This window comes from Rhinopithecus roxellana, chromosome 12, assembly GCF_007565055.1.
Source record: "Rhinopithecus roxellana isolate Shanxi Qingling chromosome 12, ASM756505v1, whole genome shotgun sequence".
Lineage (NCBI taxonomy): Eukaryota > Metazoa > Chordata > Mammalia > Primates > Cercopithecidae > Rhinopithecus > Rhinopithecus roxellana.
Window position 1 is genome coordinate 88755730 of NC_044560.1, and position 12712 is coordinate 88768441.

The 12712-nt window shown below is 47.2% G+C and overlaps 1 protein-coding gene across 2 annotated transcripts; it reads right to left on the minus strand.

Annotated features, from left to right (window-relative positions):
• Nucleotides 1-880: 880 nt before the first annotated feature.
• On the minus strand, nucleotides 881-12614 carry C12H1orf109 (chromosome 12 C1orf109 homolog). 2 transcript variants are annotated; one of them, XM_030913225.1, is made up of 5 exons: nucleotides 12346-12614; nucleotides 9928-10205; nucleotides 5572-5751; nucleotides 2630-2748; nucleotides 881-2473 (listed from the first exon to the last, which is right to left on the minus strand). In XM_030913225.1, exons 2-5 carry the CDS (start codon nucleotides 10200-10202, stop codon nucleotides 2436-2438), a joined length of 612 nt encoding a protein of 203 aa, XP_030769085.1. In that variant the 5' UTR covers nucleotides 10203-10205; nucleotides 12346-12614; the 3' UTR covers nucleotides 881-2435. The 2 variants fall into 2 exon arrangements, with proteins under 2 accessions (XP_030769085.1, XP_030769084.1); XM_030913224.1 differs by having other exon boundaries at nucleotides 2630-2749; nucleotides 9928-10208.
• Between the last annotated feature and the right edge of the window lie 98 nt (nucleotides 12615-12712).

The window sequence follows — 12712 nt, forward strand, 5'->3', positions numbered from 1 at the left end:
AAATAAAATTTATTTTAAATTTAAAAAGAACAATGAAAAATATGGCATTTTAACAGACAAAATACTAACAGGGAACAAAATAAAAACAGTAACAATTATACTTCAATACTATATAGTTATTACTGAGCACCATAAACATGCTTGTTTCTACTTAGCCATTACTTGCTTCCATGAGGGAGGTTTAAAAACCTCTTTATTACACATGCATACACATAAGCAAGCAATTCCCATTTGTAGAGCAAAATACAAACGCTTGAGCTGGGATTCACAATCCTCTTCACAATTTGGTTCCAGTCCACCCTTACTGACCCATTTCCTGCCATCCTTCCATCCATCTGTGAACTCGTTATTTGCGATACTGAACTATTACTTGCCAGTTCTGGAGGGTAAAGGCAACAAGCACAATGCCTGGCACACAGCAAACTTTCATCAAGTGCTGGCTTCCATTCTGCCTCAAACACGGCCTTTGTTTAGACTGTCTCCTGTGCATGGAATGCCCTGCATCCCACTCCTAGCCCCAAGTAAAATTCCCTCCAAGGCGTACCTCAAATGTCACTGTCATCAAGGAGTCCCACAGGCAATTAGTTATCACCTCTATTCTCCCACAGCACCTGTTTTTACCTTCACTATGACACTTTTTTTATTGTATTACAACTTAAATCTCTGCAATCCAAAGTCTGGTCCTTGGACCAATAGCTGGGACTTCGTTTGAAATGCAGAATCTGGGCCCCATCCCAGACCTACAGAATCAAAATCAAAATTTTAACAAGATATCAGTGATTTATTTGCACATTAATCTTTCCCTGGTGGAACTGTGAGCCTTTCTAGGGCTCTCTTTTATTTCTGTCCCCAGAGCCCAACATAAGACTTGATCCTCAAATGCTTTTTAAGTTTTATTTGCAATACTTAGATTTGCAATGATAGATTTTTTTAATTTCTGGAAAAATAAATACACATTATTAATAATAATTATCTGGCAGATAGATAATGGTACATTTCTATGTAACATTTAAAATTTTCATAATCAGAATGTATTACTTTTACAGATAGGAAAACAAAAAGATTTGGGAAAATGCATGTAAAATATAAGAAAAAAGGTAAGTTGTAGACATAATACATTCACAAAAGGAATATAACTATGTTGAGCTATATTTATAAAAAGATGAACAAATTATATTAGGTTTTTAAAAACAGACAACCTAACAGTATGTATCAATGATACCATGTTTGTTCTTTAAAAAAATTTGTGAATTAACTGGGAGCAGTGGCTGACGCCTGTGTTCCCAACATTTTGGGAGGCTCAGGTGGGAAGATCCCTTGAGCTCAGGAGTTTGAGCTGGGCAATACAGTGAGACCCTATCTATGTTAAAAGAAAAAATTTGTAAATAGACACTGAACAGATACATATCAAAATATCTCTAATGAAGTTTGTTTTACAATTTTCTACATTTTACATTTTTTTCTAGTTTTCCTATGATCTTTATAAAAGCTTATCACTTACAAGAAAAAAAGTTATTTTCATTTTTGAAAAATATCTATACCCTTTACTAAGTCCCTTTGCATTCAATGACCAAGATTTCTACAACACCCTGGGAAGCTGAAAGGTCTGAAAGTAACACAGCCATTACATAGACGAAGGCAGCGGGCCTCGGAAATGTAACCCTGATGGACTGACTCTGGGCTGGCGTTCTCCCACCCCTGCAGGTACTACAGACTCAGAGGAATGTGGCAAGTCAGATGCCAGCTTTGGCCAAAAAACCTCCCGTCATGTTAGGAGTCTCACCATGCCCAGTTACTTCCTCTGAGACAGTAACAGCAATAGGGGAACACTTCGAAGACAAAGCATTCAGAATGATTCATGCTGCACCACCTCCCCCTGGTGGCAGGCTCTGGAAATTGGCTTGAGGATAACTATTGCAATTGGTCACTATTTTAAAAATATATTTTCTGTCAAAATCACCCTTATTTCTTTAAATCATCAAAATCACTTTTTCTTTTGTCAAGGATTCAGATATTGACAAAAGACACAAAACCAGGACCTGGTGTCAACCAGACAATGCTTTGGGTGATGCCAAGGGCAGTGTGGCTCTTTGCCTCCTGTCCTCGCTTCCCCACCTCTTCAAGTCTACAATGGAGGCAAGGCACTATGTTCTTCAGCACCGTCTTTCCTGCTGTGTCTCTATCTCCATCCACTTCCCTGAGCCTCAGAAAAGGGCAAGGTGTGGCTCACATACTCTCAGCCATGGCCTGGCATGCTGCAGCTCCAACATCAGACATCTAGGCACTAATCCTCCCCAAGACCCAGTCCTCAGGTTCAAGGCACTGATATTTCAAATACGTCAGACTGAAATACTGACATTTCTTTAGAAACATCAGGGTTTAGAATGTCAGTCTTCAACTGTGGTGCCCATGGTCTCCAGATATGCACAGCTTCCTTACTCTTGCAGGAAGAAGGAAACATTCAATAGGATATCTGAAATAGGAAGAAAGAAAAAATGGCATTAAAACCTCTCCTGAGAACATAAAACACAGAAGCACAGCAAGGGTACCTTCCTAAAGCTTCCAAAGAGGTAAGCCACAGGGAGAGAAAGGAGGAGAGGAGACACGAAGGAAGAACACAAACCAGTACCTTGTACAAGATCTTGGTGTTCCTCTTTTGAAATTCGGTCCCAGGCCTTGGGCAAAGCTTGGATGTTTGCCAAGTCTCCCCACCGGATAGAAGAAAGAAGATACTTTCTCTTCAGGTACCTTTCTGGAAGTTAAGGACTGCTCAAAAGAAAATGAAATATGCTGAAGTTAAAAAAACACCCTGGTGAGAACCAGAGGGAGCTATAAAAATGAAAGTGCAGATATCCTTACATTTTACCAGGTGGGCCTGATTCACCTATGCTACAAATATTTCCTGAGCAACTGTTTACTAATATGGCTTTGTGCTACAGGGAAAGAGGAATGAAGCCATCTCTGAAATCTGGGATCTCAGCATGGTGAGGACAAAACCAGATCCTGAAAAGAAAGAACAAAAGTGACATGAGAGGTAAAGCTAGTGGAGGTTCAGAGGATAAAGACATCCAATTCAGAGGAAGCAGGGACACCCCAGCTGGTAGGAAACATAAATGAAGGCACAGACGCATAGAATGAATTCAGGGAAAGCAAATCTTCCAGTCTGCTCAGCATGGACGCCACATGGAAAGCAGTCAGAAAGGCTGAAAGGTGGGCTAAGCCAGAACAGAAAGAACACTGAGTACGAAGGCAGAGCTCTGAACTTTATCCCATTAGCAACAGGAGCTATTCCTATACTGTACAGTACAATTCTGATCCTAAGTAGTAGGATCAGAGCCAGACTTCCTGAAGAAATAGAGATCATTAATTGGAGTCAGCTTAGAGGGAAAGAAACTAGACAGAGAAACCTGTCAACAGGCTACATGCAATTAAGAATCCAAGTGAGAGGTAAGAAGCCATGTAAGCAGCAGAGGGGACAGAGAAGGAAAATCAAAGAAGCACCAGAGAAACAGAGGGAAAGGACTTGACAAGTGACTGTGTAAACACTCTAGCACATAGCAAGTGCTTAGTAATGTCAGCCGCAGTTCTTGCTCCTTCTGCCCATGTTCCTGTTGCTGTTACTACTGCTGCTACCAACACATTTAAAAGGGAAAATAAGCTGGGCGCAGTTGCTCATGCCTGTAATCCCAGCACTTTGGGAGGCCAAGGTGGTAGGATCACCTGAGGTTAGGAGTTTGAGACCAGCCTGGCCAACATGGTGAAACCCCATCTCTACTAAAAATACAAAAATTAGCCGGATGTGGTGGCGGGTGCCTGTAATCTCAGCTACTTGGGAGGCTGAGGCAGGAGAATTGCTTGAACCTGGGAGGTGGAGGTTGCAGTGAGCCGAGATCATGCCACTGCATTCCAGCCTAGGCAACAAGAGCAAAACTCCGTCTCAAAAAATAAATAAATAAAAGAGAAAATAGGGTGGGTTCTACAACTCAAGGAAAAGGGGGCTGAATTTGATGGCTAGATTGAGGAGTTCAATTTTAAACTTGAGTTTGCAGTTCCAAGAACAATCCAGTTGGAGGCATCTGCAGGAAACCAAAAGTCTAGAGACAAGAAAAGTTGGGGTTTGGGTTATTCACATGAAGGCAGAAACCTAGGCCAAAGGCTAAAATCAGGTATCAGGCAAGAATTGAGAGACCAGGCATGGTGGCTCACACCTGTACTCTTAGCACTTTGGGAAGCCAAGGTGGTAGGATCATTGAGGCCAGTTCAAGACCAGCCTGGTCAACACAGCAAGACCCCATCTCCTAGGCAAAAAAAAAATTTTTGAGAGAAAAATGTTAGAGCTTCAACTAACTGGTCTTTCTGCTTTTACCCTTGCCCCTACTACCCCAAATCTTACCCTAGAATGAAGCCAGAATGATACTGTTAAAAACATAGGTCTTATCCTGTTACTCCTTAATCAAAAGTTTCTAAGAGCTTTTTCTGTCACTCGGATGTGTTATTTTTGGTGGGGGTGGGGGCGGTTTGAGACAGGGTCTTGCTCTGTCACCTAGGCTGGTGATAACACCCAGGCTGGCGATCATGGCTCCCTGCAGCCTTGACCTTCCAGGCTCAAGCAACCCTGCCACCTCAGCCTCCTGAGTAGCTGGGACTAAGCTGCACACCATCATGCCTGGCCCAAAATAATAATAATTATTATTATTATTATTATTTTTTGGAGACAAAGTTTCACTTTATCACCCAGGCTGGAGTGTAGTGGCACAATCTCAGCTCACTGTGGCCTCAACCTCCCCCAGTTCAAGCAATCCTCCAGACTTACCCTCCCGAGTAGCTGGGACTACAGACTACAGGCACATACCACGCTTGGCTAATTTTTGTATTTTTTGTAGAGACGGGGTTTCACCATGTTGCCCAGGCTGGTCTCAAACTCCTGGGCTCAAGCAATCCTCCCATCTTAGCCTCCCAAAGTGTGAGGATTACAGGCGTGAGCCACCACACCCGGACCCCAAATTCTTTCAAAGACCTTCAAGGCCCTAGAAAGTTGAGCCCCCCATCTTTCTACCCTCATCTGCTATTAGGCTCCTCCTCATACTCTAGTCTAGCCTCCTATTTCCTGAATAGACCAGGAATGTTCTTACCTCAAGGCCTTTGCATTTGATGTTTCCTCTGCCTAGTAACTTTCTCTCCCCAAATAGCTCTTTCCCTTACCCTCTTCAGATCTTTGCTCGAATATCACTTTCTCATCAGGCCTGCTCTGACCACCCTATTTTAAATCACAACCCCACCCTCACTCCTCACTTTCCCAGGTTTATTTTTCTCCATAGCACTTATCGCCATCTGGCATTCTACTTTCCTTTTTTAATGACTGTCTCTCTGCACCAAGAATAGTGCCTGACAGGTAGTAGCGACTCAGTAAATTATTAGAGGAAGGATTATACAAAGGAATGCAGGAAGAATCCAGGTTCAGGAACCAAAGAGAACTGACTCAAACTATATAGTTTTCCAATCTTGTGAAAACTGAAATTTGAAAGACTTAGAACAGCTCTGGCCGTGACCTGAAATGTGTGCAAAGGATATGACTTTCGATAATGTCTCTCAATATCCTGCAACCATTCCAACATGTCAGCCACAGAGGGGCTCACTGCTGAAGGCTGCAGGACAGCATCGATGCCAACTGCGTCTGCGTGCTGCTCATAGATCTGAAACACTCGCTCCACATGGCTGCTGACCACGTCTCGCACCTTGAGGAGGATAGCTCTGCAAAAAAGAGTCTGATTTTAGGCAATATCATGAGACAGGTATAAAGGAAGGTTTCTCAATTTTGGCACTACTGATATTATGGACATGATTCTCTGTTGTGAAGGGCTGCCCTGTACATTGTAGGACGTTTAGAAGCATGCCTGGCCCCTACCCACTAAACGACAGGAGTAAACCACACCTATACCCTTCATAAGCCATAACAACCAATAATGCCTCTAGATGATGCCAAATGTCCCCTCATAGAAAAACCATCTCCAGTCGAGACCACTGGTCTAAGGAGATTAGTGACGGTGCCTTGGATGTAGGGGTGGCTCAAGACTCAAGAAAGGGGCTGGGTGCAGCGGTTTGTTGCCTGTAATCCCAGCACTCTGGGAGGCTGAGGCAGGTGGATCACCTGAGGTCAGGAGTTTGAGACCAGCCAATGTCCCAAAACCCTGCCTCTACTAAAAATACAAAAATTAGCCAGGTGTGGTGGTGCACACCTGCAGACCTAGCTACTTGGGAGGCACGAGAATCATTTGAACCCAGAGGCAGAGGTTGCAGTGAGCCAAGATTGCATCACTGCACTCCAGCCTGGGCAACAGAGCGAGACTCCATCTCAAAAGTAAATATAATTTTTTTTTTAATTAAAACTTTTTTTAAAAAAACAGCCAGGTACAATGGCATGCCTGTAATCCCAGCACTTTGGGAGGCCAAGGCCAGAGGACACCTTAAAGCCAGGAATTTGAGACCAGCCTGGGCAATATGGAAAGACCGTCTCTACAAAAAATTTTAAAAATTAACCAGGTATGGTGGCATGCTCCTGGAATCCCAGCTACTCAGGACACTGGCAGGAGGAGTTAGAGGCTACAGTAAGCTATGATCATACCACCGCACTTCAGCCTGGGCAACAGAGTGAAATTATCTCTAAAAATAAAATAAAAATAAATAAAAGACAAAATCTACTCGAGAGGCTGAGGCAGGAGAATCACTGGAATCCAGCAGGTGGAGGTTGCAGTGATCTTGCAGAGGTTGCGGTGAGCCAAGATTGTGCCACTACACTCCAGTCTGGGTGACAGAGTGAGACTCTGTCAGAGGTGACAGACAGATCTAGCAACCATATGATCCTTTACATGACTTACCCATCATTTCATTTCATTTCATTAAGTAAAGCACTCATATTGTTTTGTGAAACATTCCAGTGATATATGCATGTATGTGTGTCTATGAATGATATAAAATATATTTCTTCCTCTAAGTCAAGGTCCAAAGTCTGAAAGCCACTGAACTAGAAAAAACCAAGTGCCTCTTGGGTGGTAGGCTTTGACAGGCAGTGTTCTATTTTTCAAATTGAGATATAATTCACATACCATAAAATTCACCCTTTAAAAATATACAACTTACAGGCTGGACGCGGTGGCTCACGCCTGTAATCCCAGCACTTTGGGAGGCCGAGGCGGGCAGAACATGAGGTCAGGAGATCGAGACCATTCTGGCTAACACGGTGAAACCCTGTCTCTACTAAAAATACAAAAAATTAGCCGGGCATGGTGGCAGGCGCCTGTAGTCCCAGCTACTCGGGAGGCTGAGGCAGGAGAATGGTGTGAGCCCAGGAGGCAGAGTTCGCAGTGAGCCAAGATCGCACCACTGCATTCCAGCCAGGGTGATGGAGCAAGACTCCATCTCAAAAAAAAAAATATGCAACTTATAGTAAACCTGTTCTGTTAATACAATGGTATATAAATGTCATTATAGGCCAGGCGTGGTGGCTCACACCTGTAATCCCAGCACTTTGAGAGGCTCAGGAGGGTGGATTACTTGAGGTCAGGAGTTCAACACCAGCCTGGCCAACATGGTGAAACCCTGTCTCTAATAAAAACACAAAAATTAGCCAGGTGTGGTGGCAGGCACCTGTAACCCCAGCTACTCGAGAGGCTGAGGCAGGAGAATCACTGGAATCCAGCAGGTGGAGGTTGCAGTGATCTTGCAGAGGTTGCGGTGAGCCAAGATTATGCCACTACACTCCAGTCTGGGTGACAGAGTGAGACTCTGTCAGAGGTGACAGACAGATCTAGCAACCATATGATCCTCTACATAACTTACCCATCATTTCATGAGTTGCTTTACCTCTCTGATCTTATCTTTTTTCTTTTTTTTTAGAGACAGAGTCTCACTCTGTTACCCAGTCTGGAGTGCAGTGACACAAACATGGCTCACCGTAGCCTCGACCTTCTGGGTTCAAGTGATCCTCCTGCCTCAGCCCCCTGTGTAGGCCCTGTGCAACCACAGGTGTACATCACCACACCCAGAAAATTTTTTGATTTCTTGTAGAGTCAGGGTCTCACTTTGTTGCCTAGGCTTTGAGACCAGGCTGGTCTCAAACTCCAGGGTTCAAATGATCCTCCTGCCTTTAGCTTCTCAAAGTGCTGGGATTACAGGTGTGAGGCACCATACCCAGCCTCATCTTTTTTTCGTTTTGCTTTCCTTTTTGTGGAGAATGGGATCTCACTATGTTGCCCAGGCTGGTCTCAAACTTCTGGGCTCAAGTGATCCTCCTGCCTCTGCCTCCCTAAGTGCTGGGATTACAGGCTGAGCTGCCATACTCAGCTGATCTCATCTCTTACCAGGCCTCTGCTCCTGTCATACTTTTCTCTTTTTTTGACACAGAGTCTTGCTCTGTCACCCAGGCTGGAGTGCAGTGGGACAGTCTTGGCTCACTGCAACGTCTGCCTCCGGGGTCCAAGAGATTCTCCTGCCTCAGCCTCCCCAGTAGCTGGGACTACAGGAGTGCACCACGACACTCAGTTAACTTTTTTTATTTTTAGTAGAGACGGGGTTTCACCATGTTGGCCAGGCTGGTCTCAAACTCCTGACCTCAAGTGATCTGCTTCCCAAAGTGCTGGGATTACAGCCATCAGCCACTGTGCCAAGCCAGTCATACTATTCTCTATGCACACTACTCACACCCACATCTTGACTCTGTTTACACCTTTTCTTTCAACCATTAGGTTTTTAATATCACTTCCTCCCCAGAAGCTTCCCTCCTCCACACAAGCCATACTTATCAATATCTTAGGACATCCCACAATTTAATTCACTGATTGTTTATTTCTTCTACTCAACTAAGAACAGGAACTAAGTCTGGTTCATTGTTGTATTCCTGGCACCTTGTGCTTGGCATCCCACAAGGTGCCTAATGAATGTATTTTGTACAAATAAATAAAAGGAAAGTCCTCATCTGTGACAGTTTCCTATTAGTCTATGGCACAGACTCTATATACTGGACCTTCCTTTTGTTCTGGTTCAAGGAAAGGCCACACATGCCCTGTCTCTCCTCTGTCCTCAATAACCTGTAACTCTCAGCCTGGGCAACATAGTGAGACCTTATCTCTACAAAAAAATTTTAAAATTAGCTGGGCATGGAAGTGCACGCTTGTTGTCCCAGGTACTTGGGGGGTTGAGGTGGGAGGATCACTTGAACCAGGGAAGTCAAGGTTGCAATGAGCTGTGATTGTGCCACTGCATTGCAGCCCGGGTGACAGAGCAAGACCCTGTCTCAAAAAAAAAAAAAAAATCTGTAACACAGATACTGGGTCTGACAACAAGCATATCAGAACTTGGAGACATGCTACTACCGGGCACAAAGACACCAAGCTACAGCAGAACAAAGTGGTGATTAAGAGCTCTAGCTTTTTGTCAGGCACACTTGAGTTAGAATCCCAGCTCTACCCTTTTCTGGCTGTGTCACCACGGGCAATCTGCTGGAGCCCCAGTTTCCTACCTGCATGGAATTAAGTGCAGTTAAGTCACAGATATGTTGAAGAGCCTTTATAACGTAATATATATAAAGCCTTTAGCTCTAGCACCTACTAAGTTTACATAGCTCCTCATTGCCTTTTACCAAAGAAAACTATAGGGCAGAGCTAATAGGCTTTCTCCGCTCCTTTTCTGTTCTTCTTTTGTGACTTCCTCTAAGCCCACCACTGCCATGCCTAGTCTCTGACAAGGAATATGCCAGAAAATGGCTTTCTGACAGAGGTCTCACTGCCCCAGATGATAAGTAAGGGAGGTTGAGATATCTCCAAATGCCACGCTTTTAAGGAGAAAAACACTTTCTGGACTGATACTAGCTACATATGAAACATCTCGTTTTAAAATCCTTCCACCAGGAAAGAGCACTACGGAGCTGCTTACAGCCTTTCCCCTAGCTTGTCCAGGACGATGTCACCAGCCGCCAGCTGCTTGCGCCTCAGCCGCTCTTTTAAGTCTGGGAAGGCCCGAAGCGCCGGCACATCCTCGAACCGCAGGTTCTGTGCGGCCTGCAGCTGCTCTGCCAGGTTGCTGAGGGAGGACAGGAGAGGCTGGCAGTCCTGCAGGGCGCTCTGCCACAGGCCCTGCTGCTCCTCCACCACGAGGAAGCACTTCTTCAGGGCCTCCTGCACGGCAAGCAGAGGCCGGTCTTGAGTCATCTTCTGCTGAAAAAGATAAAAACAGAAAATAACCACGATGGGGTGGCAAGTCAGTCCGGGAGGCACTGGGTCGAGGGTGGGCGTCATCTCCGTCCTCGTGTTCAGACAGGAGCTGTCTCACCTCCAGAAGTGGTTTTTTTTGTTTTTGTTTTTTTCGACACGGAATCTCACTCTGTCGCCCAGGCCGGAGTGCAGTGGCGCTATCTCGGCTCACTGCAACCTCTGCATCCCGGGTTCAAGCAATTCTCCTGCCTCAGCCTCCCGAGTAGCTGTGAATACAGGTGCCCACCGCCACGCCCGGCTAATTTTTGTATTTTTAGTAGAGACAGGGTTTCGCCATGTTGGCCAGGCTGGTCTTGAACTCCTGACCTCAGGTTTTCCGCCCGTCTCGGTCTCGCAAAGTGCTGGGATTATAGGCGTGAGCCACCGGCCCCGGCCCTGCCTCAGCTTTCTGAAGGAGACCCTGGCTTCCCCTTGGGAAGGGTAACCTGGATAGGGCAGTCTCCTGCTTCAGAGGATTCCTGGCGGCCAATCGCCGTCTCTTCTCTGACCTACAGTCCTCTCTCCCCTGCCAGAGGCTGCCGGTCGCGTTCCTGAAACCAGCAGAAAAACTTAAAAGTCAAGACACCCAAAGCGTGAGCACCATGTGCCCACAGTCTCTCAGCGCATGCTCACAGGCGACCGCCCCCAAAGCTTCTCCGCAGGCCTGCAAGGCTATTGAGTGGCGAAAAATATATCGTAGTACCGAAATTACTTCTGGGTACTGTAGTCCAACATGTGGATTGGCCACTCGGTTTGAAGCTTCCTTGGGACTGGATGTTGGGACCGTCCAAACACGGCGACTTCTCATTTGTCAGCCTGCGACAGTTTAAATTGGGTGGCAGTGGTGGCATGTCCTGTTAACTGTGGAGTCTTTTCCTCTCAGCCTGCGCCTCCGGCTGTGCCTTAATGACACTTTTGACATTGTGTATCACAACCAACTGGCAAAAACTAGGGAATCACGGGCTTCTGATGTGGCAGCTCTGGCTGAGATGTGGCAGCTCTGGCTGAGACGTCCTAGGTGCCCAGGGAGGTCGGGCACATTAGGGAGTCGGGTGAAGGAAACCCTGAAACCGAGAGGCTGGAAGCCCAATTTGCCCAGCATAAAAACACCTGCTGCGGGAAAGCCTACATGAGGTATGGGTTGTCATCCCCTCTCATCTTGGCCATCTGACTGATGGAGATCCTTAGGCACCCAGCAGACTCGGGTGTCACCCCCACCACCCACTGCCCAGGGCTGACCTTGGGCGGAAGAGCGACATTCAAATATTTTTTGCATATGGAGTAACAAACCAGGGTGGAAGAGAGAGAGAAAGGACTTTCTAGGAAGGGCCAGGCTTGCCAGGGTTTCTATGCCTGGACTGCTCTGTCCCCAAGTTCGCTGGTGCCCATCAGGAGCCTGCTTGGCACCTTTGCTTATTTCTTCGATTGTTCCTGAACTCAGAGGGGGAGAGGCAAGATTATCACTCCTATAGCCTATAACATGCACGCTTAAACACAAACAACCCCTCTGACATGGCTTCAGACCGCATCCACAGGTGAAAAGCACCAAATCCAAACAATCAGGCCACAAATCCGTCAAGAGCTCGCCGGTCTGGCCGTCCAGTCGTCGCCCGCCTTGAGACTCAGCCTGAGCTACGCTTCGAAACTAGCCTCTAGCCTTGCTGGGTCTCAGCACAACCCTTGAGCAATCCAACCCTGTGGCCGTGGGCAGATGCCAAGATGCACAGTTAGCACCTCCGACAAGACTGCGGCTCAACGGGGTTCGCCGTCTACACGCCCATTCCCAGGCCCACAGCCAGAACACCCAGAGCTGTCTCCTGCTCTGGGCTCCCTGGAGTGTGGTGGCCGCGGCTCACGCTGCAGTCACCGCGTGGCCAGCTGCCAAGCGCCACTACTCGCACCTGAAGTCGCGGCCCAGCGCTGCGCACCCAGTCGAGGCGCCAAGACGCGAACTGGGCGGAAGTGGCCAGTCCGCGGGCGAGCGAGGAACGAGAGGGTTCTCCCTACTTGCTGCTCAAACTGGCCACGGGCTGGCGCGCCCACCCCAAAGCCTGCACCCCTGCCCCGCTCCCCTGTCATTCCGCCCCGGCCCCTTACAAACCCTGTCGAGGCTGCTCTGTCTCCGCCGACCCTCCACTTGCCCCAAGTTCGGCCTGGGGAGCTTGGGACCCTGAGGAGCGCCGACGTAGGCAGCCAGCCAGTCAATCAGTCAGAGGGTCACGGCGGCCCCTCGGCTACTCAGTGGCAGCCAGGCCTGGAAGAAGCAGCCGCCAGCCCCGGAGCAGAATCCTACAGCCGACCTGACCTAGTCGGCCCCCTAGCCCGCCAGAGCTTGGGGTAATGAGGACTCGCCGCAAGGCCTGCCGGGAGTAGTAGTTTGTATAGTTTGCAGCGGGCCAGGGAGGAGCCGGGTGGGTTGGTGGGGAGGGCGGGGAAACAAGCCTGGACCACAACTCCCAGGAGCACCC

Excerpts from the sequence above, each read along its gene's own strand:
- C12H1orf109 (XM_030913224.1), bottom strand. The coding sequence starts at position 10,202 with ATGACTCAAGACCGGCCTCTGCTTGCCGTGCAGGAGGCCCTGAAGAAG. Across the intron at positions 5,752-9,927 it reads GACAAGCTAGGGGAAAGGCT|AGCTATCCTCCTCAAGGTGC; the intron begins GTAAGCAGCTCC and ends TCTTTTTTGCAG. Across the intron at positions 2,474-2,629 it reads ACACCAAGATCTTGTACAAG|ATATCCTATTGAATGTTTCC; the intron begins GTACTGGTTTGT and ends TTCCTATTTCAG.